Here is a 27,441-nt window from a genome sequence, read left to right as displayed (position 1 = left end):
AAGCGAATGCTTCCTTGTTTTCCTCAGTGGGCTCTCTGTCAGGGTTTTAAGCCGAGTATCTGAATGTTTTATTTTCACAGGTTTTCTCGGTACAGTTTATAGATCTGTGTCCCCGTTTCGGAATGGCATGCCTAGAGTTACCCTGTGTTAGCCTGATTTCATCGTGTCAGCTGGTGTTTTCCCCAGTGATAATGTGGCAATGAAAAGCAGAAGCAATTAAGTGGCTTCTCTTTGGTTGGCGTTTTAAGTGCAGGAATGAAAGGGACTGAACCTTGACGTATCACAGCCTTTAGCTGATAACTCCCTGGGGTTGTCACAGTAATGACCCTATCTTATGCTTAGATGGTGCTCCTCATCTTGGAAGATCCCAAAGCTCGTCTCAAAGTCTCATCCGTGCAGCAGCCACTTCCCGTCCTTCTGCAACGGAGGCTGTTCTGGCAGGGAGAAGCGTGGTGCAGCATTCCTGGCGCTTGGGAGTTTGGTATTGGGAATCGGCACCGCCAGGCTGTGCCATTGCAGTGTGCCCCGAGGTCAGTCGCTGGGGATGGCTTCGGGAGCGAGTTCCCTCACCCAGCCGCCCAGACGGCCACTGCCGGTACCGTGGGCTTTCCCTGGGGGGCTTCTGAGCAGGTGCCGAGCAGGTAGAGCCCTGTTTTAGTTCAGAAACGGGCGAGATGAGAGCGCCAAGTAGTACTGCCGCAGGCGGTTACGTACCGGGGAGCGTTTGATGCATACGCTAAAGCCTTGTAGCCCTCTCTTCAGGGCAGACAAAGCTATAAAATGCAGAGTAAGGAAATGGCATCTGCATTCAGAGCATCGTAATAAATACCAGGTGGAGACCACAGTGTCACTTCACTGGCTGCCGCCAGGTTCTTCGTTTCTGTTTTCTCTCCCTCCCCTTCCTGTTCTGTATTTTGGAGAGCTGGCTCGTGCCACCTTGCTGTTCCTTTATTTCTTGCTCAGGTTATTTCGCTAGCTGATCTACATACAGCTTTGCAATATCCGGAGTTTTATAAAATGTGTCAAAATCGGCTCCAGTGTGGGAGACATGCTGCACCTGGTTGGTTGTTGCTTTGAGTGGAGGCGCCCACTGTGCTCACTTGTGGGCTTCCACTTTGTGCTCCCCCCTTGCCAGGAGCCCACAGATGCCACGAGGGGTTACGGGAGCTTCCTTTTTACCTCCTCTTCTCAGTTCAGTCCTGAACTGCTGCCTCCCCAGGTTTTGCTTTCTTCTCCCTTGTACTCACTCAGGGCTTGCTGTGTTGCTGGTGGAGTTCCCCGTCCGTCTGTCCTCGGACAGGATTCTGGGCTGCCTGGTAGCATCGTGGGTATCATTGCTCCCTGTCCCAGCACCCTGCCGTCAGCACAGTTCTGTCGTGTACAAGAGCCTTGCCGAGTTCATGTTCATTACTGAAACTCAGCCCGCCCTTTCCTGCATCAGCCGCGTCTCTATTCTCCTGTCTCAGACATGACTGCCGCAATCCAGCTTTCAGGACGTGTGCTCCATCCGTTTGCCACCTTCCCCATCCACACACCCTTTTCTTCCCTTTTTGTTCCCTTTGGGACAATTAATAACAATGGCCCGTTAAGGGTTTCTTTTCCAGCAGCATCAGGATGGTGTTTTAAATAGGAGTTGGTGTTGGTTGTTTTCTTCTCCTTTTTTTCCCCTGTTACACGAGATTAGCTTGGTGCCAGGAGCAAATTCTTTGATCTGAGTGCAGGTAACAAAAATCAATGCATTTTATCAGTAGATGCTGGCCCTTGACAAAAAGCTATTCCTTGTAGGACACCAAAAAGCAAAAGGACAGCCAAGGTTGTTGCTGTGTGCAACACAGGGACAATGTGTGAATTGGATGAATTTACATCAGTTGTCTTAAGGGACCCTAGCCCATTTCCTGCTAATTTTCCTTTTAGAATAAGTTTCTCAATATTTCTGTGTTTATCTATAATAGAGCTCAGTAAAAGCAAGAACAAACCCCTTGTCCTCCCCTTCACAGTCTCTGTGCCTCTCCACCACAAGTTTCCTGTCTGCCCTTGAAGGCTTTTGTGTGTGTGACAGCTACTCATTGTAATGTCTGAGCACCGCCAGTGCAAAACCAGCAGTGACAGGTCCAGCTGGGGATATTTCCTCTGCTCACTGTGGGCTTTTGGTGTTGGTTGTTTTCCTCTCCTTTTTTTCCCCTGTTACACAAGAATAGCTTGGTTCCAGGAGCAAATTCTTTGATCTGAGTGCAGGTAACAAAAATAATGCATTTTGCACCTTTACCTTGTACCTTTACCTTGCTGCTCAAGTCTTTGAGGAGGGATTATATTTGCTTAGGATAGAAAACAAAAAAGGACCCAAATTTTCGGAAGATATTAGCATCTGTGACACTGTTGCTTTTTGTTTATGGACATACATGTTTTATTAAGGAGCTATGCGGCTAAGAGATCTTGTTTTTTGTAGAGAGATAAAGTTAGTCAGAGGGCTACAATATTTTGTCCAAGGTGAGTGGCAGATGTTGGAAGAGAACATGTTTCTTATTCAGTGGGCCATGCTACCATAGGTTAGTACCTTTTTAACCCTTTCCGGAAGAAGGCAGAGCTCTATTTGTGGTGTGACCTCCAGTTGTTTTTGCCACACAGGCTCCATTTCATGGTTTTCCACACTGAGGAGTTCCACGACGTGCTGAGGATATGGGACGGTCCAGTGGAGAACGGCATCCTCTTAAAGGAGATAAGTGGGTCTGGCTTACCCGGTGATGTCCACAGTACTTTCAATTCTGTCATTCTTCAGTTCAACACCGATTTCTTCACAAGCAAGCAGGGCTTTGCTATTCAGTTTTCAGGTAGGCTTTATGGTATTTCTTCAGCGTTGTTCAAACGTGGTTTTGCTAATAAGTGATTTCCACCTCCCAGGTACTGATGGTGAGCAAATGCCTTGTATCGAACCCAATAACAGGGACTGAGCAGTCTGCAGAAATACAGGAAACTTGTACCTTGTCCTTGCAATGCATGTGACTTCTATGCTCCTCTGTGCCACAGTCACCTTCACAGTGGTGAACCTGGCAACAAGATGTAGAACAGTACGTTGTGGCATACACAAGAAGGGACTAGAGACGTTTTCCACCATGTTTCCCACAAGTCCCTTAGAGATTGCAGTATGCAGAGAGCTTCCCCCGGGCATTCTGAGAGCGGCTGGTCAGTGGTCTCCAAAAACCAAGTCTATCTAAAAACCCTCAGATTGGATCCCCTGAGAGGCAGATCACAAATAACTCTTGAAAATATTGGTTATAGTGATGTCGTTGCAAGCAGCAGCACTACATGTGATATAATGCAGCTGTAATCTGGTCATCGCCTGAGACCTGACAGTTGTTGCCTAAGACCTGACCTTGCAAACACATTTATTTCAGTTACATTAGGGTAATAAATTTCTGCATTCACATGCAGGTTTTCAGTTTCTGAGCCTTCACTGGCATGTTCGTTAACCAAACAGATACCTGTTTTGGAGATGCTAGTAACCAGCTCGGGGACTGTTGGGTAAAGGTCGTAAGACTTTCCTAGGACTCGAACATACCTAAGCAGCAAGGCTCATACTGTGTCTCCCAAGTTTTTGCCCATTGCTTTCTGTTCTGGGTGCCTTATGTGGCTTCAAGGACAGGCCAGCTCTTTGGGAAGAATAGCAGAGTAGAATCTCTTCTGGGATGACCAAGACAGAGGGACAGCTTTGGGGCTGCTGAAGGTGGCTGTGCCTTTCTCTGTCTTTGCCAGGCTTGTGTCTCAGTGGCAGGGAGACCAGAATAGGCTGCTAACTTGTCTTATCTTCAGTGACACAGAGAGCAAGAGAGGGATTTTCTCTGATTCTTTTAAGAGCTTGCTATAAACTGGCTAGGTGTAATGGACTCATATCAACTTAGCAGGAAATAAGCTCCGCTCAGCTGCCTGATACAGAGCTGGTCTTTATTGACTACTCCTGCTCAAAGCCTTTGTTCACAAGGTGTGACTAAGTAGTCAGACCTAAGCTCAGAAACCTACAGTTTCGGATCTTGCAAACTTTGATCTATATAAGCTTACAAAACTTCTCTTTCTCCATGACTTTCCGTACTGTTAAATAGCTCTAGTGTTGACGGGCCTTGAGCTCAGCCAGCAGTGAAGTCAGCGGGGCTGCGTGCCTTGCCCCCAGCTGAGAAGCTGGTGCGCTCCCAATAGCAGAGGGGATGGGATACCAACAGGGGGGCATCTCATACCTCCAAGGGGTGCAGCAGCAAGACTGGGAGGGAAATGTGCATTTCTGAAAGGTCAGGCTTGATGCTTCACAAGGCTAAAGGCTAAATTTCCCTGCTGCTCAGTGGAAGTGAAAAGTGCTAGTGGAGTAGTTTATTTTGCAGCATGTGTCTGACAGAATTCTATAAAAATTCCATGTAAGATCAGTGGATGCCTCGACTTATTAAGTAAACATTCATGTGCACAATTATACATCAAACTTGCACTCTGTGTAGTGCACTTGAACCTGCCATTCCACAGAGCCTTTCCCAGCTGGAGTAGCAGATGCTCAGTGCAAAGTAAAAGTCAGTTTTTGTGTATGTGGCAACTTGAAGGGATACCAAAGGAGCAAAGATGGAGAAATAAAGTCATTGCTTGGATATGTGTTTAGGGACAGAGTCTAAGTACAGTCAGTGCTTGGCATCTGCAGTGTGAATTTTTGGTTTCTCTCCCTTTGTGTCTTCCTTACTGTCCTCTGCCAATGAGTTGAGGGAAATAGGAAGAAATGTGATCTTGTAGTTGGGTGATAGCCTGAGATTTGGAATAGCCAGGAAACAGAACATAGTCTCCCACTGATTCCCTCTGTAGTCTATGTGTATGCAGTCGTCTTTCCCTCCTATGCCTCTGTTTCAACACTGGAAATGATGCCTCTTCCTACTGCAGAGAGCGCATTGGGATAAGTAAACTACAATATTAAAGGTTATAAGATAAGAGAGTAACAATGGCTTGATTCAGGCTGAAATTAGGACATGATGGAGCTGAAGTTATATCTGATAGAGCTTGAAAATCAATGTTTGTAACAAGTGAAGGTCTGTGCTGGAAGGGCCATGGCGGGGAGGAGGGAATGTTCATAAAGGTCTTTTTAATCATGTGCAGAATATTTTGCAGCTACACAGGCAGAGAATTAGGAAATGTGTTTCAGATAATAGTGGGAGTGAGAGAGGGAATTTTGAAGTTTTAGTATGAAATGTAGTACGTTTAAAATGGCTGAAAAAAGGGAAAATATCTCATTTTTCCATGAAGCAAACGGATGTAAGTCGGGAGGAAATTCTGCAAGCCCATATTAAACATATTTTAAATACTCTTCAGTTTCTACTGCCACTTCCTGCAATGACCCAGGGATTCCCCAGAACGGGAGCCGGAGTGGTGACAGCAAAGAAGCGGGTGACTCCATCGTCTTCCAGTGTAATCCGGGATATGCTCTGCAAGGGGAGGCCAAAATCACTTGCGTGCAGATTGAGAACAGATTTTTCTGGCAACCAGACCCTCCCTCCTGCATAGGTATGTTGCATGCGTCTGTCCTCTCGTTGCACCAGGCTACCTGCCCTGATTTCATTGCAAGACTTCTATATCTGAAAGGGACAGATCCCACCTGGTTGGAAGAGATGTACAATGTCTCGGATAGCTGTCCCACTGCCTGCAGAATTGCTCTTTAGGTTGTTCGTAGAGACCTTACAGCCACTGTTTAGCTCTGTGTCTGCAGGGCACCTGGGACAATGGGGACCTGGGTGAATGATTTCTGCATACGGAAGCAGCAAATTCTGTGGCAAGAAAGAGCTGACTGACATTTTCTTTGAGCTCATAAAGTAATAAAAGAAGCTCATAAAAAGGATCTTTTCAATATATCCAGAACACATGAAAACAGTCATGCTAAGCACATAAAAGCAATAAATATTAAATTTGCTGGCCAATTAAATGCTAGCCAGAAATTATCTATCCTGTAACCTTCACTCCTGTTTATGCAGTGTTATTCCAAGCAAAGAAAATTAGTTAATTCTGTTCCTAAAATTTTATTGAAAGCCAGCTAGAAAGCTTCTACAGCATGCACAGGATTTATGCTCCCTGCAGGATGACTTGATTTCTGAATGACTGTCGTGATAATCTAGTGTGGCACCCTTTCAACCTGATGGGGACGATCCTTTTAGTCTTTTTGGAGCTGTAACTAAGTCAGATGATTGCATGTCTTGCCCATCTAGCCATTTCCCTGTTGAGTTCTCTTTCACACCAGAAGCTGGGCTCTTAGTCCTTTTCAGAGACACGCAGCCAATGCCTTAATCTCAGTGCAAGGTGATCTGAGCTGAGGGAATTCTCGTGGGTCATCTTTATTGTAGGCTATTTGACTTGGAGATACTGTGTTGAATTCTTTTTGAACAAAGGCCTGGCAATCTTGTTTTAGGAGACATAAGCTCTGTGATAGACCATGAAAAACCTGAAAGCAATTTCTTGCTCCTTCCTTCTCTTCAATCACAAAGGATTTGGGGGAATAATCAGTGAATAGATAAAGTCAGTTTTACAATGACTATGTAACAGGCTGCCTAGTTAGAGCCAAATAGGAAAATGGAGTTTTATTTAAGGTTTGGATTTTGTGTTTGTATTTAGCATTTCAAATACGTTTTCCCATCTTTATTGTACCACTTTTGCATTCCCTAAATAATGTGGGCTGAACTGAGACCTCAGCTGAAACAACCCCCAGGGATTTGGGGCAATTGAAGTCTGGATCTGGACCCAACTCCAAACGGCAATGGCTTGAACCAGTTTCTAGTTTAAATGCTTTGGAGACTATGGGTGTCATTTTCAAAGAAATCAGAGGGCATTAAACAGTCAGCTCCCTTAGGCTTTTCAAAAATGAGTCTGTATACTTAGTTTCTTCTAAATTTTCCTTTGAGTTCACAGTCTGGAAAAGGAATGCATCCTAAAGGTTAATGTGAAGGTTAACAGACAGAGCACGTATGCTTGTGGTTCTTCCAAAGTGTTTGGGCATGACCTTAAGCTAAATTCTTCTCTGTTCTGCACAGCGATTTCCTTGCCTGTTCAATTGGGATAACGGTTCTTATTGTCTGCAGTAGCCTGTGAGTGGGCTGGACAGAAGTTGCCTTCAGGCCTTGGAGGAAGGTCTCTAGTTCAAATTTCTGATGTAAACTTTATCGTACAACCCAGCTAAATTAACTGATGTTTGGAGATTCTTGGGTGTTTGCAAGGAACGCTTTATAAATGCCCACAAGACACATTTTGCAAATGTAACTTCTGTTTTTTTAGAAGTAATGGTCTTTGTGGAAGATCCTTGCAAGATTTGTCCTCTTATTTCTGTTTCATGCTACTTCATTTCCCACTTAGTGTTTGCATTGCTATAGGCTGAGTTTTAAGCTCAAACACATGAGCTTAAAAAAGATTATGCTACCCCCTCTCTAGCCCCACCCCAAATCTGGCAGGGAGGATGAATCTGAGCAACAGGGGGAATCTTAGAGCATCGACTCTCATGAAGAGACTGCAGAAAGGCTGACTAATAAATCAATCATGAACATTTGCCACAGTGGAAACATATGCAGTCACTTTGAGCCTTTAAAAAAAGTAATAATTGATTTTTCAATCAGCTTGGCGTTTAATGTGTTGGTGGCTGTAGTAAACACGAACAAATCATTAGTCCCAGACAACATGTTTTCACTTATTTAGCAACAATCCAGATTTTGACGGAGTTGCCTAAATACGTGCAACAGGAAGGCATAAAGCATCTCCTCCTCCCCCCAGTTACTCAATATTATATTATCTTATCTCATGAAGATTGTAATAGCATCCACAGCTCTGTTTCTCGGTATGTATGTATCTTGCCTGGTATAAGAGTCCTGATCTCCATTAGGGCCACTGAGTGCTTGGCAATACGTATCTTAATACCTATCTGACAACACAGTCAGCTCTCTCTCCGTCCCCTTATCTATCCATATAGTTGCTCTTTCTCCCTTCCTGTATCTCATCTACTGGTTTTTAAGTTTTTCTAAGACCAAGCCTCATCCCTGTGCTTGACTTCTTCCTCAGCTCCCTGCGGAGGTATCTTGACAGGACCATCTGGAGTCATCTTGTCCCCTCAGTACCCAGAGCCCTACCCGCCGGGGAAGGAGTGCGACTGGAAGCTGACGGTCTCGCCCGACTACGTCATTGCCCTGGTGTTCAATACGTACGTGTGCCCGAGCTGCCCGGTGCCGCTGCCGTGGGGAAGGGCAGGGAGCGCAGCCTGGGGAGCTGGGCTGGCCTGTGGGTCTTCTCCTCTCTGAAGGAACTGAATCTGGTAGGAGCGTCCCGGAGTGGGGAGTAACCTGTTTTCACATGGACCTTAATTTGGGAAAAGATGCACTTATTTCAACTGCAGCTTCTCTTTGATATACATGTGGCTTTTAAAGAGCATAACCGTTTAACTCATACAGCATAGGAAACCCCTACAGCACCATCAGTGATTGACTAGTTATGTGCCCTTGACAGTAACACTGGTCCTCAATCCCTTACATACAGAAGGGAGATAGAAACATCCCGTTCTTCTCCCTTCACCCTACTTAGCTTACAGGCTGTCTAGGGGCAGAAGCAGTCTCTTGGCTATGTGGTTGTACAGCCCCTCGAGGCCGCAGTCTGTTGTTCTCCAGGAGCTACTGTAGTATACTTAATTCACTTCAATTATACTTCAAGCATTCCTCCTCTGTTTTCTCAGCTTTAATTTGGAGCCTGGGTATGATTTCCTTCACATCTATGATGGACCTGATTCACTCAGCCCCCTTATTGGAAGCTTTTATGGCTCCCAGCTGCCCGAGAGGATAGAGAGCAGCAGTAACAGCCTCTTCCTCGCTTTCCGAAGCGATGCCTCCGTGAGCAACACTGGATTTGTAATCGACTACACAGGTAAGACGCATCTGGGGGGAGCACCTGGCCCATCTGACTCAGCAAAGTACTTTGGATTTTACCTGCACTTACCCTCAGGTTAAACCACCTAATTGAACCATGTGGGAGAAGCTCTAGAAACTATGGGAAACCTCTCTTCAGCTAGGAATCCTGCTGTCTTTGTGGCTGCCACCAAAGCTGATTAATAGGCATGGTATGGAAAGCTGGGAGGTAGAGGTGATCCTGTAGGCTGACTCAAGGGCCACAATGCATAAAGGTAGATAAGAGCAGCATAAAAGCACTGTCATGTGGCTAAGGATCAAGCTTGATTACTTCCATGTGGAGCTTTTGTTAATAGAGAAGAAAATCTTGGCATTTTTTCTTTAAAACAAATGGGAGGAGCAGTAGCAGGAAGTATATATCTATGCACAGGTTCTGTTCTGTATAAACTTCCTTGCTCCTCACTGAATTTAAATAGTTCTGTCTTCTCCTTAGTGAGCAGAACATGCCACGTAGTTCCAGATTTGAGCTTTCAGAGTAGTAGAGGGTGTTGAACTGTTAACTGGATATTAGGAATGTTCCACGTTGCGCTGGATTAAAGATTTATTCTTAGCAGCAAGAACAGCTTTGTCCAAGAAAAGGAGGTGCAGACATACGTATCCAATATGGGATCTCAGTCTGAATTGTTGACATTGTCATTCAAAAAGTACCAAATTATTGGGCGGCTATCTTTAGCGGCAAGGATCATGGAGGTTCTTGGCTCTCTCCAGTCAGTGGAGCTCTGCTGAGGTTGATGCATTTTGTTCCGCTTAAGATTCTAGAGCATCCACTTAAAAAAACAAACCCAAAAAATCACTGAAGGAATCGTTTCAGTGAAATGAGCAGAACAGTCAGTTCACAGGTATCCTGTGTTATTAGAATATTGGCTTTTCTTTCTTGCTTGAGGAGGAAATAAAACTTTTTGGTGGCTTCAGCTTTAATGGGGAGAGACAGGGAAAGTGATTAGAGTTTTCCCTGGGTGCTTTAGCTCTCTGTCGACAGAGCAAGGTGGGAAGTGACAAACCTAGCACAGTTGTTCCAGGAGATGGGGAAAAAAAAGCCCGAGTGCTTTGGCAGAGTGTGTTCCTTGTTTGTGTGTCCTGCAGATAGAAGAGCAGAATTATTACAAGCTATAGTAAATAATGTGCTCTGAAAAACTGAATCTGATGAGCTGGGATTATGCAGAAGAAGATTAAGAAATGTAAAAAACAGAGCTAGAAAGAAATGATCCTTCTAACCCGCTTTGGCCTATATGGAGTAGTTTGCAGTATGGGAAAGAAGTGTTGATGGTTTCAGATGATCTGGATATGTGCCGCTGTGAAACATGGCTTTGCATCCATGGTGTACGCTGTGAAACAGGCTGCTGAGCCTTGTTGGCCCAAGCCTGTGCTGCCGGAGCAGTATTAGCTTGTGCTGGAGAGCTGACAGGTTGCTGCCGGCTCTCCAGGGCTGCTGCCGATCCCTCTGTGTGATCGGGCAATTCTCTTCTCCCATTTCCGGGCTCCAGTCTGTGGTTCCTGCTTTGGGATTCACCTGGGCAAAGGTTAAATGATAGTGTTCTGATCTGAAATGGCAACTCCTGTTTGTTATGCTGAACAGATGGATTTACCTCCAGTATAGTTATAAAATAATAAGAAAAAGGCAATTAACACTGCTTAAGATTCAACAGATTAAAAGTTTTCTGCTCTCACTAGAATTAATTTTACTGAAAATTCAGTCTTGGGTTTTGCTGCTTTTCCCTGTTCTTTTTGGACAGCCAAAAAGTAGTTAACGAATGAAATCTCATTAAATTAGGGTGGTTGTGCGATACGTTTTTCTCCTAAACACTCCTACGGTGTTAATCGTGCCTACATACTTCCCACAAAGCCAAACTGCTGGGAGAAAAGAATGAGGCTTTAAGTTTGCTCATTAATTTCCCCACACTTTAAAAGGAGCGCAGGATTCAAGTCTGAGAAGCTGCAGAAAATAGAACTGTGGGGAATTGCAGAAGAAGAAAGAAAGGCGGGGAGGGAGCATGTGTGCTAGAAAATCAAATATCCAGCTCGGCTCGGTGCCAGTGTGGAATCCCAAGTACAGTTCAAAGGCACCGTCTTCTCTCCAGCCTCCCTGTGTCTGGTCACTGCTGCAGCCCACGTAGGCTTTTACCCCTAGCTCCCTGAATGCCATACGTCACCTGTGTCAGCTGTGTACAGAATGCTGTTAATTACCAGGGGCTTTGTGGTCCTCTTCTGGTAACGTTCGGGAAAGAAAACAAAGCAGCCATCTGTCAGTCCCTCCTTGAACTCCTGCATCTTCTCTGGGACTGGGATTGTATCAGTAGCCTGAAGCTACAGCGTGCCGGGTGAATTTCAAACAGCCTCAGCTCTTCGTTTGAAATAGTTTCAGGGAGCAATGGCTCTTCGAGAGAAAGTCCTCCTCTGGGGCTAGGAGGAATGGAGAAAACAGAGAGAGGGAGAAGAAAGCTTTGGGCTTTTATTGTGCCAGTTTTTGCGTAGAGCGTGGCAGTGAGAGTGAAGTGGGAATGCAGCAATGCCACGGGAAGGTGTTCTAGGGCAGATCTTCAGCTAGGCAATCTTCCAGTTTGGCTACACTCATACACTACACCGGCAAGATTTCTAATAGCTGGACACATATCTTGGCTTTGCACCCGTGATGCACCATCAGCCGTGCAGCAGAATGAAAAATCAAACTGAGTTTGCTAGCAAAGAAATCATAAGTGGATTCTCCCCACACACACTTGAATTTACAGAGGTTTGGTTGTACTGTCTGCATAAAACCTTGGATTGTTTCAAAGGGTACGGTGAAACTGAAAAGCAATCGTTTGGAATTTCAGCTGGAGAGGAATTTATTCTTTGGGATGACTTACCACTAGTGAGTAGCTTTTGGTTTCAAGCTAGTTCCTGAAAAGGAAGAAGTGCTCTCCTCGGGCATCCCGTTGCAGGTCTGTTGAAATTATTATAATAATGCTTAACAGAGTGCTTGTTTGCAACACCAGCTCAGTTAATGGCATGTCTGTGAAAGCAGTGTGCTGTGTTCATGGTAGATTCACTTGAGCCCAACAAGTGTTAGCCTAACCAATCAAGAGGGTGATAAGTTCTTGATTACAAAATAAGAAAGACAGTTATAAAACAAAAGCATAAATACAGGAAAAAGATTGTTTGCAACCTACCTAAGATTGATGTCCTGTTCCGGTTATTGCTTAAGAATATTTTATGAACGTCTCAGCTACAGAAAGATAAGATTTCTCTTTGGGAAGTCAGCTGTATTCCCCTAATCAGTTTACAGTCCAGCATCTTGCAAACCACACGTTTTATTTAACACATTCATACACCCTGATATTTTTACACAGAGACTGACCACACTTTCTTAGTAATATGAAGGGCAGGCTTGTCATTTACAGTGCTTTTTCCAGATGATCTTCCCTCCAGCTTATTCTTTGTGAGCGTTGGGGATGTACTTGTTGTGGACACACAAGCAGGTCAAACTCCATTAGTCCCTCCCTCTATACGAGCGACAGTGCTGATGGTTCGGTGCTGAATGTGACCCAAGGTGCATATTCAGGTTTGGCTGTTCGTTCGTAGGACACAAAGTGGGAGGGAGTTTCCAGGTTGGATGCTCCAAAGCAGGAGGATTTTTAGTACTTCCTGTTTCTGTTGCAGGCCAGAAGTGAAGAGGCGTGAAATTGAAAGCAAATGAAGCAAAACTGATTACTTTTCACCCTTCCAAAGGAAGAGGGAGGGAAAAAAAAAACTTATTTCAAATCCATTATTATTTTACCAGAATTATTTTGCTCATCTTGAGCTTATAAACATATATTCAGCATTTCTTATGGATTATTTAAGGTGGAAATTCTCCACAGAAACGCTATTCAGTATAATCTATTGCAGGACAAGCTGTTTAAGAATATCCAGTGTTTTGCCGTTAAAACGGTAAGAAATGGGAGATGAAGCTTGACCCTAAAACAATTTGCATTTGAAAATACAAATCTGTCCCTTGGAAAAGGCGGTCCATTTTGCTGGGATGAGTCAAAGGAGGCTGTGCTCCTGGCTGGCTGGTGCAGCAACAGCAAAGCTTCTGGGGATGCCAAAGCTGCACCTGGACTGGAACATCCTCATGTAATTTGTGCCTTCTTCCATAGATGATGATCGCTGTGAAAAATTGTCCTTCAGGCAATTCCTCTGAGCACTGCTTTAAGGCTTAGTGCTTATTAAAGGCTTACCCTTGCTCACAGACGTGGAGCTCACGATATACAGGGAGGACCACCGCTCTCTGATGAAGCTGCTCTTGAACACAGATGAAAGCCTGACCTCCTGGTCTAGGAGCTCATGCAGGATTTGAGTTTTCCTTGGGAAAGGAGAGGAGAAGCAAAGGACACTTCTCCTTTCTGTGGACTAATGAGCTGGTTCTCATGGCATTTGTCTTGACTCTCTTCTGAACATTTGACAGCCTGGGTACTTGTTAATTGGGGTATCAGGCTAATTCTGAAGTATCTGAGTGAAATAAAACCTTAGTTCTAAATGGACAAGCAGTACTGTCCTTGCTTTGTAGTCTAATAAATCAAAGGCTTGGGAAGCTGTGGTTTTCCCACATCTCCCTTATGAGTCTTTAGCTGTCACCACGCAACCAAATACTTCCTTAGAGTTGAGCTCCTGCCTCCCTTTTTAACCTACTGCTGAGGATCATCATGGCAGTTCGCCAGTAGAAGAGTGTTCAGCTAGAGGTATGCGTAGGACTAGTGTGTCAGGATGCATCGTCAGCTAAGGTGAGTGGTTTCCCTGAAGGCATGGACCCTCCAGGGAAAAGAGAAACAGTCAAGGATGAAGAAAACACAACAAAAGCCACAGAGACATCGCTCAGCAGTCAATCGCCACCCCCTTTTCAGCAGTCGGCAGAGTGACTTGAGTGCTCAACATCATGATTTTTTCAAAGCAAGAGCAGAGGCTGAGATCAAGCGCATGGCTAAGACGTCTGACAGCTGGGTGGGATGCTGATTGGCAGGTTGAAGCCACATCAACTTTTTACATGAAAGGCAGTGAGACTGTTCAAAATAACAAGAGAGGCATAAAGTGGTCATGAAGAAGCTGTTAGGTGCAGCTTTCGTATGGAAAGGTCAAAAATGAATATTAGTAATTCAGAGAAATAAAGCCTTGCAGAGTTAAAAAATACTTTGGAGGAGTGAGTGGTGCATTTACTCTTGCAAATGGCTTGTACGCTGCGGTGGACTCTGAGCCATGCAACTGCACTGCTCATCTGCAGTGCCCTGCTTGACTGATGCCCAGAAGCAATTGCTGGGTACACAGAGGTACCTGGTTCTCACCAGAGCCCACGTCCATGTCTTGCGCTGCGGCTTTGCAGTTCTAGTCTAATCCTTGTCTCAACCCCAGGTCTGGAGTGTGACGTTCACCTCTGCAGGTGTGTTGTGATAACCCCTCTGTGCAGGAATATTGCCTTGATTTGCAGTAATGGTAAAGGCTTCCTGCTTGTTTTCCAATGGTAGCCGATGTGTCACAAGCGTGAGGATGAGTGAGGACAGAATATGTTCATCTGAGCTGACCAGAGGGCAAAGGACTTTGATTTCCAGTGCTGCGCCTGAAACAAGCTTTCTGGTCCTTATATCTTTCTTATGATAATCAAGATTTCTCTGTTATGTCTAGATGATATCTCAGATCACACACAGGAAATAATGGAATAAAAACATTTGTTGAATTCTTCTTAGAGCCCAAATCTTTTTCATCATGTTCTCAGTGTGAAAGCTCTTTTTAAAATGCTGCATGAATTGTGCTTCTAGGCACACAGGCATGTGTTCCTGCCTTCCCACGAGCAGGTAAATTGGAACATCCTATTTCCTTTTTGGGGAGCAAAAATGCTCAGAGGAGAAGTGGCTTGTCCAAAGTCATGCAGCAAGACACTGCAAATGTAGAAGAGGAGCTCTAATTCTTCACCCAGGCCTTCCCTTCTTGGACTCTGTCACCTCTGAGAGCAGTGGCGTTGACTACTAGTGGTTCACTGACCACAGCTAGTCCACAAGAAGCTCATGAGGTTGGTTTGTGGAGTCGTATTGTCATTTTGACTCTAAAATGTTATGATGCAAGTGTGTGCTGGGCTGTGGGAAGTGTTGAGCATTGACCAGTCTGTGGCCCCAAAATTGGGAACTGGTGTTGCAGGAAAATGTAGCAGCCTCTTGCTGTGGTTTAGAGCAGTTGTTCCTCATGGAAACATTTCACGTTTTTTTGTACCCTCTTTACCTGAATCACTAGCTAGTGGTACAGCTGTTGTATAAGGGAAACCATAGAGCTAATCCTATTTTTCACTGCAAACAAAGAAACAAAAGCAAGATCTGGGGCCTTGACTCTTTCTCCTTCTCCACACCCTCCCATACTAAAAACCTGTGATTTAATGCTTAAACACATTATAAGTGTTCACAGACCTACTGCTCTCAGAAAAGCCCTCATCTTTAATGAGCAATTTCCAAATGACAAAAGAGCAGGATTAATCAAAGCCTCTAATTATTTCATGGAGGGGAGGAAAAGAAAAAAAGGGGGGGGGGGAAGAAAAAAGCCTTCAGAAGGAGAAGGAAAGAAATATCCATATCCTGACAGCCTTGTAGTCTTTACTGGAATTTTCATATGTAAATGGGCTTTTTAACTCTGCTGGGCATAGTGAACAGAGAGAAAAATGTCTTCATTTTGTCTAACTGCTTGTAATTATTTTGCAATAATTGCAGCCATGCTGCACATCTGGAGAGTCAACCCTCTAGCACATGGCGCTATGTATTTTCATGGTGAGAACAGAAAGCTCTTAGATACTGGAATGATAGGTGCCAAGGAGATAACGCAAACAGATGAAGCACATCTAAAATATGTTGCATGTTCAGTCTGTGTTTATATGCTCATGTTTGCAAAATTTCTGCAGCATGTCCCCAGTGCAAGAGAGAGAGAGCGTAGTTAAATCAAAGCTTTGCCTGGTTGATTGAATTTTAGGTACCAATAAATAAGTGCGTGAACTGAAGCTTTCCTTCTTCTGGTATACTTGTGCTGGAACTGAACATCAGAATGGTCTGGAGCAGAATCTGGCCTGTGTAATTTCCCTGGTTCAGCAGCACAAGAAAATGCTGGAAATATAAATCTTATAAATGGCACTGGTCTTTATAACATGCTCAAGTGGACTCCCCGATAAGAAAAGCCCCCAAATGTACCATGATCCAAAACTTTAACTGTATCAGACCAGTAAGGATCCTGGCAATTTTATTTTGCAGAGAATCCCAGGGAGTCATGCTTCGATCCTGGCTCTATTAAGAACGGTACACGAGTGGGGACAGATCTGAAACTGGGATCAACGATCACCTACTACTGTGACGGAGGGTATGACATTGAGGGGGCCTCCACCTTGACGTGCGTGATGGGAGGCGATGGGAAACCCACGTGGAACCAACCCCGACCTACCTGTACAGGTAAGGCCCTGGGGAAAAGGTGAGCAAGGAATGCTCCGCCTGTCACCAAATCCTTCGGCGGTTTGTCTGTATGCAAAGCTGGATGTTACTGTTGTATAGGGCGGCTTGTGAGGGGGCAGAGATGGTTCTTCTCGGTGTTTCATAATCCCCCCCCCCTTTTTTTTTTCCAAACACCCTGTTTTTAGCACCCTGATGTCAGGAAGAGCTCAGCTCTCTGTGTATATTATTTCATAGCTTGACTTATATGAGGTTTCTTCAACCTTCTTTTGAGAGAGGCAGAAAACTGGACTAAACGGATTTTCTGTTGGATCTAGCATGACAAAACCTGTGTCCTTAGCGCAAGACAAGATTCAGGAAGCTACTTAAACATCTGCTCAACCTGATCATTGCTAATCAAAGCTCTTAGGCACGTGCTTTCCTGAGCAGGGTCAGAGTTTATTGAGAAAACAGATGGCATTTTTTTCTTGGATCTGTTTTTTTTTGGGGGGGGGGGGGGTTGTTTAATGAAGAAAAATGTTTAAATAATGTGTTTACAGTCAGACCTTCTTAATATGAAAAGTGAGACAAGATAGCTGTCAGTCTGTGACACGATTGGAAGAATTACTGACTTACTGCTGACTTGAAAACGCGGGTAGGGAGCAGAGCGTTCCTGCCAGGAGCCCGGCTCCTGCTGCCGCGAGAAGCGTCGGAGCCCGTTTGCCAAGTCCTGCGCCGTGGGCTCGAACGGAGGTCAGGGCAAACCGCACGGTGGGCTGCAATGCCATACGGGGCATCCCGTAGCCTTGGCACAGTCTTTGTAATTAGATGTGAAGCAGGCGTGACCTCGGGGTAGGATAAGCCTCATTTTTCTTCATAAGAACTTGCAGTGAGAGCAGCAATGCCTGAAGCACGGAATCGATCATGGACGGGAGCAGCTGACGCTGCACAGCTCCAAGCGCGTGGGCTGGGCAGGGTTTCAGAGCAGCGAGAGAAGAGGCTAATGGTTCGAGGCAGGCTTGGGTAAGGGCTCAAGCAGCGCTCTCCTCTTGACTTTCTCTTGCAGCACCCTGCGGCGGTCAGTACACGGGCTCGGATGGCGTAGTTCTCTCTCCAAATTATCCCCAGAATTACACGAGTGGACAAGTCTGCTTGTACTTCATTGTTGTGCCGAAGGACTACGGTATGTTTGTCGGACGGATTCCCAGACACCTGCAAATCGGTCCTACTGTGCCTCCGACTTTTTGGGGGGGAGAGGGGGGTATTTTTTTAACAAAGCCATAGATTAAGTGTATGTGTGTGTATATACACACACACATACAGAGATAAGCAAGACTGGTAAATATTGTTAATAAATGGTACTGTTATATGCTGGTTACATTTTGTTGGAGTCAATAAGGATGATGGGAATTTTCTGAATTTTGAAATCTATCAAAAATGAGGAAAAAACACAAACCTAGCAAAAACCACAGTCTTGTGATTCCCCTTCCAGTCCCTTCACTGTATCCAGTAGTGCAGAGTTGAAAAATCAGCAAAAAATAATTTAGGATGATTAATACTAGCAGCGGACTCAGAAGACCTCTGAGAGTACAAAATGTATTCACCATAAACACATGCTAACTCTGATGCTAAATAATCTGCATAGAGAAGCACTTACACATTTATTTTTCTGGATGTGCAGCTATAGTACTTAGGAATAAAATTTTTTCATTGTTAAATTACATTTAAGTTAAATTTCAAAATTAAACAGCAGATCTTATTTTCTGAGTAATTGAAGATGTATTTGGAAGATGCTGTTGACCTTGTCCAATGGTTAGGATTGACCGCTGTGAATTAGCCCTTGCCTAGTGTTATATAATCCTCATGATCATGGTCAGTTGATGAAAAGTTGTCCAAACTGCAATGGTGTTTTTTCCAGGCTTTTTAAGATTCTTTCTGAAGGGCAGTCTCTTGTATTCCTTCTTATGTCTTGTCTGAGTAAGATTTCTTTGTAGAGGTTATTTTTCCTGTATGTTTACCATGACCTGTGCATGATATGTTGCAAAATGAATACGGTACAATTACAGATCAAAGCAAACCTCCTTTTGAGAGAGGAAAGAGATTCTTGCTGGTAGCTGTGATTGTGACAGCACCAAATCTGTGATTCAGTAACATGCTTGAAGGAGCAGACATGGAACTACTGTTTCTTTGAGTGCTCTGCTGAATTGAGGCCTAAATGTGCATCAAAGCCGCATACGCTTAAGCAGACCATCATTCTTTTTGTAGACGCTGATGCTGCTTAATTTTGGTCAGAGTTTGGATACAAGAATGATAGGCATTCTGGAAACCTTTGAGACAGCTTCTGGATGGATATTAATATGGGTTAACGTATTTTCTTGTTTAAAGGGAATTTAAAGATCCTTAAGAGCATTTAAGAGAACTGACGGCTGTGGCTAGTGAAGGTCTCTAAATTCTGCTGTTTGATACCTCTTCTCAGTGCGTTATATTGATCTAACTCTAGTCAATCCCTATGGCCCTTGCAGTTTTTTCTGATTTCCTCTGCTAAGATAGCAAGGTGTGAAATAAGGATGTTCTGTCTGGCACCAGACTTGAGTTATCGGCTCCTCTCACTCGATGTGCCCCTCTGCCTGCGCAGAGCCAGGTTGGGTCTGAATTCCTGCGTCTAAGTGGTGAAACACTGCACCGCTCTGATTGTTCCCTTACACCTCTTAGCCTGTTTTACCGTAGCTGATCTTGATACTTGTCTAAAGAAACACAAAATCTCGTGGGCTAGACAGTGAGTCTTGATATGCAAGTCTGACTTCTGCCCACGGTGGGATGACAGCTAAATTAGTTTCTCTTCTCCACCCGCTACCTTTCAATAGCTTCATTAAAAACAGCCAGGAAAACTATTAGTAGCAAATGTTGTGTGTTTCCCATCTCCTCCAGTTTTCTGATTCTGAGGACAGCAGGCGTCAGGGTGTGCCATAGTCACTTTTTCAGTGTTTCCAGCATCAAAGCTGTGTTGGAAACCTGAATGCGCAGGAAACAAATGTTGTAGCTTGGTGGATGATGTATTTCACAGCAAGGGACCTCTCAGCTTGTGAATCAGTAACTGGGCACTTACAACTTGAAAATGCAAAGCTAGGAGGGGGAGACATTGGAAAAAAATAACTTCTATATGCAGGTTTTGGAGGAAAAAACTGTTGTTGTATTCTGAAAAATATAGGTAAATAACTAAAGTCTCCTTGTTCTAGCTCAAAAAATGCTCCGATCTTCTCGTTATTATTTTCTCCTGTTTATAAGCTCTGCCTGCTCCTAGGTGCATTTGCAATGTATTCAGTGAGCCCCACAGCACTGAATGGCTCCCTCGTTAGCAATCTCCATAGACACGCTTAGGATTGACTGTTAATAAAAATTTGAGTGTCCTCTCTCCCTAGCAATGGTCCTCCTTGACCAGAGAGGCTCGATGAAGAAATTAAGCTCTTCAGAGCAAGGACTGTTATTTTGTTCGGGTTTTGTACAATACCTGATCCAGTGGGGGCCTGGTTCATGACAGAGGCTCAATACAAATAATAAATAATAATTATCAGTTGGTGAAATCGCATACCTTGTGTTATGTAGGCAGGCAAACAGGATGATTCATAAAACAATCCCTTTTGGCCTATGAATCAGTGTTAAAGCATACTGGCAAGAAAACACTGGGGAGGCTGCTTGCTGCCTCTGTTATGCCTACTTTGTGGATAAATAAAGGGCTTCCATCTTCCAGGGCTGTCAGTCAGGCCCTTCTCATCTCTGAAATAAAAGCGGCTGAATTGTCTCGGCCCCGAGGTTGGGCTCTGCGGGCTGCGGCGTGGGCCGTCCCGCTGCCCCCTGACAGCCCTCCCTCCCTCTGCAGTGGTCTTCGGGCAGTTTGCCTTCTTCCAGACCGCGCTCAACGACGTCATTGAAGTTCACGACGGCCCCAACCAGCACTCGCGGCTCCTCAGCTCGCTCTCGGGCTCGCATACAGGTAGGGATGTGTCCTTGCTGCTTCTGAAAACAGCTTTTAAAGGTCGAAGGGTTCCTTCCTCTCCAAACGTCACTGCCAACCTGTAAGTGAATGCTGGGTTGTGAAATGTGGAAGTGCGTTGGCTTTATCCGAGGTAGCCACCAGGGAAACCTGCCCAAACCAGGGGTGATCAGCCAGTGACATCAGGTATCTGTTCTCTTGGGTGCTCAAGGTAACCCTTGCACCCACTACCCTCCACATTACCCGAGTCATCTACCTTGCTGCTAATCACCTTTGAAAGTCTTGGCTATAGGCTTTTTTATTATTACTCCATTTGAAAATTTGAAGCCAGCTCTTTCACTACATCTTTTCTTTTCTGAAAGAAAGACGGGTGACAGTGCTGAGCTGTTCAGAGCCATGTACTCCCAGAAATAAAGTTGGCACCAGTCCCTCAGCCCCTCTTCCCAGCCAGGCGTCCTTACAGGATCACTCCTCATGCCTTTTTGTTTCTAAGGTGAAATTAAGATTGTTCCGGGCCTTAAGCTAAAATGTGCAGTCTGCCATTTAACACCTTGCTCTGTGCAAGACAGTACTCTGTGCAAGCCCTAGAAAGGCCTCAGGAGGCTGTTTCTCTAGCTAATGCTGTAATTTGTTTCTTCTGTTTTTTTTCCTCTCTCCTCATCCAGGTGAATCATTACCATTAGCTACCACCAACCAAATTCTTATCAAATTTAGTTCAAAGGGTCAATCTACAGCCAAAGGTTTTCATTTTGTCTACCAAGGTAAGTACAGTTGTGTTCTGGAGATATCCTCAGATTGGTTATGAGATAACTGGTCTAAAATATAATGATGTCCTGAAGTGTCCTGAACGCCATCAGCCGCTTTTGGCGTATGTGGGTTATTGCACACTTTGTGTCTAAACAGGAAATATCAAAGGAGATTATTTTGGTAGCTGTGGACTTGCAGGTCTCTCTGGTTCCTTTAGGTACTTGATATTCAGACCTGCCATTCTCCTTCAGCCTCACCCCTCACACATCCCAAGATTAGTATCAGAAGTAGCTCATGGAATCATGTTCTAAGTATGCCGTGAGTTCTTGAAATTTATACCCAAGCGATTTTCCCAGTGGCGTTTTAGCACATTTCTCAGTGTAAGCAGCTGAATGCTTGTCTCGCAGCTTTGTGAAAACCTTCCTCGCTGTGTGTCAGAGGCTCAGGTCTCCTGCTGTCAAACTTTTACCCCTTGATACTTTCAGTAACAGCTTGTTTTGCATTGGGTGGATCCCACTCAGAGACTTTAGAGTGGTAAATAGAAAGTGATACACAGAATAGTGGGAAAACAGAAGGGCTTTCTCACCCACATGGTTCATATAGTTATCTGTGGTTTAGCTAAGCTTTTGCATGTATGTTGTTTAGAAAGTGGGGACGGGAAGGGGAGGCAACCTGTACCTTCTCCAAGGAAAAGTGGAACATGGTTTGAGTTTTATAGTACTCAGAGATCCATTCTCTTGAATTTCTGCCTAATTATTGTAAAACAACTGTAGTTAAAGATTTCACCAAATCAAAGGTTTTGATGAAATTAATAAAGATTACCTCCTCCCTCCCACATGTTAATTACAGCCCTGGGCTGCGTGCTCCTCAGGGATTACTGCGTGGAGAGCAATAGTTTAAAAAAAAAAAAAAAAAAGACTCACCCCTGTTTTTGACCTGCCTGGCCAGGATCTGGTGGCATTTACTGTCATTTTTTACACCAACAAGGATGAGTTTTCTCTCTCTCAAAGCCTCTCCCATCCAGGTGATGCACATGTTAACATGGAGAACTTGCCTTTTAAAGCACTGCACAGAAGTGGGTAAGGAGGAGCGTTCTCTCTGTTATAGCAGTAGGCACAATAAGGCAAGGTGCTATTTGGGTTAATGTGGATGCAACCGATGATGATAAGTGGTGGATTTAGAAAGCTCCAGGATCTCTAATAATTAAATTAACCTTAAAACAGTGTTGACTCAGCAGCATTCAATACTCCTCTAGAGCTGCCAGATAAATCAAAGCCACAGAAAAGAGCCTTTCATGCACATGAAACCTGTCTCCTCCCCTTCCTAAGCACCTGCCAAGTAATGGGCTTTTGCAGAATGCCTTGAAGAGCACTGAACATGCTATTTTCTGGGACAATATTTTCATTGGTTATAGTGTATTTCACAGAAAATCGAGTCATAAGCTCACTGTCAAGATGCTTCACTGATTGATTCAATGCAAAGAAAGTAATCTGGCGCCCATCTTTAAATACTTGCTGGAACACAGGTGTTTATGTCTGTACAGAAAGGCATTTCATGGAAACTGTCTACCAGGCAAACCACTTCAAACATTGCCTATATCTCCCTTCTTGTTTGGTATAGAAGAGCTTGGGGTGCTCGGTATCAGATTTTGGATTGTTTGGATTCAGCCACTCTTCAGGGTTTAGGTGTAGCCCACCTCACTAATCAAATTCTTGTGTTGTTTTATGGTTCTTTAACAAGAGAGAAGCAACTTCAGTTCAGTACTGGAGTCCTGCATGGAAGCAGAGCCTGCCTGCGCTAGTCCTGGCCGCAGGCTCCGCTGTGCCCTAGCACGGTTTGTGCTGTACAAATACAGAACTGAAAGATGAGCCTGCCCTCGCAGAGCTTATGGCCTGTTTGCTTAAGGGCAGTGCTTTCCTCCTTTATTGATTAGTGCTTATGGTCTGGGCATTTGATGCTTCCTAAGTGTTTGCTCTAAAAAAATTTTTTTTTTTTTTGCTTTACAACTGCACGCTCACCTGCTGTTTTCTGCTGTCCGCAATCCAAGCGGTTCCTCGGACCAGCGCCACGCAGTGCAGCTCGGTGCCGGAGCCGCGCTACGGCAGGCGGCTGGGCAGCGATTTCTCGGTGGGCGCCGTGGTGCGGTTCGAGTGCAGCGCGGGCTACGCACTGCAGGGCTCGCGGAGCATCGAGTGCCTCACCATGCCGGGAGCCCTGGCGCAGTGGAACGTTTCGGTACCCACCTGCGTGGGTAGGTATATTTTGTTTGGGGGGGAGAAAACACAAAACAGTTCAGCGGTTTGGCCTAGAAAAGCAAATGGGATTCTTTGGGATGATTTAGAAGTACTGTGTTTCTTACCTTTTGCATACAAAAGCCTGCCTGTGAGCAAGGCCAGTGAGCCCCAAATGTCAGGGGAGTGACCTTTTCATCCAAAACTCAGTTCCAGGATCTGGGGCAGCATCTAGGATAAATTAGGTCTCTCTGAAGCTGCTTTAACTTCCTTTGGAGGACTGCTGTTCGCAAGGAACTTGTGATAGAAGTTACATGAAAGAGTAACTGAAAAGGGTATTATTCATACAAATTATTTCCGTAAATCATGAGCCAATTCTGTTTGCTTTCTCTGTCCACAGGCAGATGTTTTAAAAGGGTATGACTTGTTATAAGGCCAAATCCTTCCATATTCAAGGCAGTACTTTGCTTATTTCAGTGCCCTGTGGTGGAAATTTGACTGAACGCAAAGGTACCATCCTTTCCCCTGGCTTCCCTGAGCCTTACCTGAACAGTCTCAACTGTGTGTGGAAGATAACAGTCCCCGAAGGAGCCGGCATACAGGTACGGCATTAGCAGCTGTCGCTGCAGCATGATGCAGAGAGAAGGAACACACAGTATCTAGCGCACTTATAGCGGCCACATATTATGGATTTGTGGCCCCTCACAGGAAAGAGATGAGTTGAATGTGCAGTTCTTCTCTGGAATCAGATACTCATTTACCCTGCAGCTGCCAAAAGTGGGTAATATTTCAATAGGTTTTTACTTCCTGGAGATGGTCTTTATGGAAAATCAACTGGAGCCATGTGGCTATTCTGGTGTAACAAAGCTATTGTGATATATTGGGCTCTTATCTTTGTACTGCTTAATTATTCAATGTTGAAAGCTATGTAAGCTATAGCAAGGAAGAGTTGTTGTTCAGAGTGCCTGCATGGATTTGTTATGCCAGCATAGTTGCAGCAGTGTGATTATACAATTACAGCTTTGCTGTTCAGTGTCTCCAGGTAAACGAGCTTTCTCTTCAGGTTTTTGTGGTCCTTATCATTCCTCTGCAGAAATAGTCCTGCCGGCTAGAGGATGTTGAGAATTAAGCCCAACATCAGAGACCAAACCTTAGATAAAGTTCCCATTCAACACCTGTGTGCATCACTCTCGCAGAAAGGCATTTCACTGCGCGTTACGCTGACATCAATTGACGCAGAGGAGATGGATCCTTTAATGGGCTCATTCATTCCACAGGCCTCATTATCAGCAGGTTTCTTTCTTCTTTACACCACTTTGTCTGCAAGGGTTTTGTTCATTAAGTGCTTTTATTTCTGTATCATGTATTTGGCTAATAGACTTGTAGGTGGGTTGCTCCCTCTCTGCAGCGCTCGCAGCTATTGGCACGCAGCAGCTGTGTTTCTCTCGGCGGTTTTATTGAAACATCAGGTCTGCACTGCTGGGTTACAGCTCTGCCGCTCCCGGGGGAGGGGGGGGGATTCTTGTCTGGTGACACCAGCATAACTCAGATTTGAAATCCAAACCTGCGTCTGCAATGGCAGAACTGGTGAGATCGGTCAGGACCTGGCAGGTCGCTGGTGACTTCCCTGACTCCGGGCAGCCCGGCGCAAGGCCTGCGGTGACGCTTTGTGCCCTCTGCCGGGCTTTCACGGCATCCGGTCCAGCAAATTCCTCTCCTCTTGTGTGTTTTTAGGGCCGTTTAACACCGTGTTTTCGAAAGCTTCAGAGCTCATTGTTGATTCCTTCCCGTTCGTCTGAAATTTTAGCCGTTCTCAAGCCCCCGAATGGCAGGAGGCTCTGTTTAGCTCAACAGAGCATTTAAACAGTTGAAGCATTTTGCAAGTTGCTCGGGGCTCCTGGGATCAGGAGGTGATAATTCACTTAATTTTTAAACTGATGTAAATAGATGTCTGTATTCTGCACTGTTGTGTTCTGAATGCAAAGCCTCGCTGCCAGCTCCCCGGCCGTGTAGCTGGCTTTGCGCAAGTCTGCTAAGGTTAGAGGAAAGGAACGCAGGGGACTGCTGAAGCCCGTCTTTATTCATAAGTTCTTGCCTCTCGCCCCTTTGTGCGAATGCATCTCTCACGTGTAAACGTCAAAAACATAGTGCCAAAGAAGTGTTTAAAGGTTTGGGGAGGGGGGTTCCCCTCCTGCTACATATGGCCTCTTCCAATGGGAATGGATATTTGGGGGTCCTACAGAGCATGCAAGCAATCAATAAAGTATGTGCCAGGGCTGAGCTTTAAGCTCAGTGCCCAGTTCCGGGGTGGAGCGCTGAGCCTCGAGCGCCGCTGCGGAGCCCTGCGGACTCTTGCCCGCGGCCGGCTCCCCGGGGCAACGGCGCCGCGCTGCGAGCCGGAGCAATGCCGGGAGCGTGCCGGGCTGTGGGGACGGCGGCGTGGGGCGCGCGGGAGCGGGGCCTGCCCCTAACCCGGCCTGCTCGGAGCACCCGTCGTTTCCCCGTCGCTCCCTTTTGTGTGCAAAATGTTCTGAGTTATTAGATACTAATTTAAGCATCAGTTTACCCTCATTTTGTACAACAATTAAAGGTTAAACAACTGTAAATCAGAGGAGGAGGTGAAATTAAAGCTTTCTTAGTAGCGGCAAGTCAGTAGCAGGATTTTTATGTAATCAATGTACCAGCTAGCACTTCTGCCATGAATTATTCATTCCTGTAGCAAACCTTCCTGAGTGAATTAATTTATATACATGGCAGTAAATAGATGCAGATCCCTTGTGAATCCACATGTCAGACTAGAATTAGAACCTTAAAAATGTTTATTCCGTTAAGTCGGAGGGGGGAGGGAATAAATAATTTAAAAAATGTAAAAGCAAACAAAATCCGCATTCTCAAGCCACATTCTCTTTCAATAATGTAAATCACAATAGGGGTGTAATTATGCAGGCTGAAAGGTATCGACTTGGTCAGTGTGATCGGTAATGGCTCTGCAGGGGTCGTTACAGTTTTTGCCAGATGAACTCCGCTTATTTTTTGGAACAAAAACTTTGCAGGAACTTTATAGCCTGCTTTATTATTCAGAATAAATCAAGGAGGAAAAAGGTTAAAATGCCAGAAATAATGGTTTATGATTTATTTTTTATGTGTGTGTGTTTTATGTTTGGCAGGGCAAAAGCGGGATAGATATTTGGAATGGATGTGTAAACACAGAATAAGAACAGGAAAAAAGGATGTTTTTTTCATAGAATTTCCAGGGAGAAGGGAAGTGTGTGTGTGTTTGTGGGTGCATGCAATCAAGACTTGCAGTGCATTGAAGTCTCTTCAAAGTGTTCAGTCCAGCAAAAATGTGTCCTGCTGTGCTCTGCACTTAGGAGAGTAATTCTGTTGAATTCAACAGGACTACTTCAGATCAGAAGCATTAGGCTTAGTAGGAAATCTTTGTCCAAAGAGACCTCAAAGAACTGAGGCGCTCCAGTAAGCAGATGCGTGAAGGCTGGAAGTAAATGGAAATCAGCTTACCAGAATTACCAGGGTTGCAACTTCTTCCTCAAACCCACCTGTAATGGTGCCAAAAAACAGGGGAATGGAGCAGCCTCTGGAGCATCCCAGGAGATTAAGCCTTTTGTTTAGGGCCAACGTCTACAAGTCGTTTAGGCTCCTGACTTGTCTTTAAGGATCCTCCTTCCCCCCCTTTTTCTCAAGCATCTTGGCTTAGAAATTTAATTTGAGTACCCAGTGTTTGAAAATTTTATCTAAGGCTTACAGATTAAAGCTGGGGGGGGGGGTTTCCAAATACTGTAGCTTTCTCTCAAGTTTGCTGTCCAACTCCCTTAGGCTCTTCACCAAACTTGATCTACAGTGCAGCTTATTTTTCTTAATGGAACATGGAATGCTTTGAACAACCAGTACTTAGAAATGAAGGCAGAATCCATTTTAATGGTAATCAAAGAAAACGAATCTACTCTGCAATTACATATGGTATCTTTGCTCAAGTATAAGAGTTGCTTCTCAGTGTGAATGCAGATTTATCGGATCTTATGATACTACGCATTTCAGAATTGCCTGTAAGTTCCCACTGCTGGAGTCAAGTGACTTCCCTAAGCCTCTAAAGCTTACGGGGCATG

The 27,441-nt window shown here is 44.8% G+C and overlaps 1 protein-coding gene across 1 annotated transcript in view; it reads left to right on the top strand.

Moving 5' to 3' along the window:
• CSMD2 (CUB and Sushi multiple domains 2) overlaps positions 1–27,441 on the top strand; it is a 334,099-nt gene that overhangs the window by 232,450 nt on the left and 74,208 nt on the right. The window contains 10 exon segments of the mRNA XM_067311607.1: positions 2,626–2,828; positions 5,332–5,523; positions 8,053–8,191; positions 8,717–8,904; positions 16,178–16,372; positions 17,415–17,531; positions 20,226–20,339; positions 21,005–21,100; positions 23,134–23,337; positions 23,795–23,919. Coding sequence (XP_067167708.1) covers positions 2,626–2,828; positions 5,332–5,523; positions 8,053–8,191; positions 8,717–8,904; positions 16,178–16,372; positions 17,415–17,531; positions 20,226–20,339; positions 21,005–21,100; positions 23,134–23,337; positions 23,795–23,919 — 1,573 coding nt within the window.

The sequence above is a fragment of the Apteryx mantelli genome, chromosome 27 (genome assembly GCF_036417845.1).
Source record: "Apteryx mantelli isolate bAptMan1 chromosome 27, bAptMan1.hap1, whole genome shotgun sequence".
Taxonomy (NCBI): domain Eukaryota; kingdom Metazoa; phylum Chordata; class Aves; order Apterygiformes; family Apterygidae; genus Apteryx; species Apteryx mantelli.
Note: the sequence above shows the minus strand (reverse complement) of the source record. Positions and strands in the feature narration are given on the sequence as shown.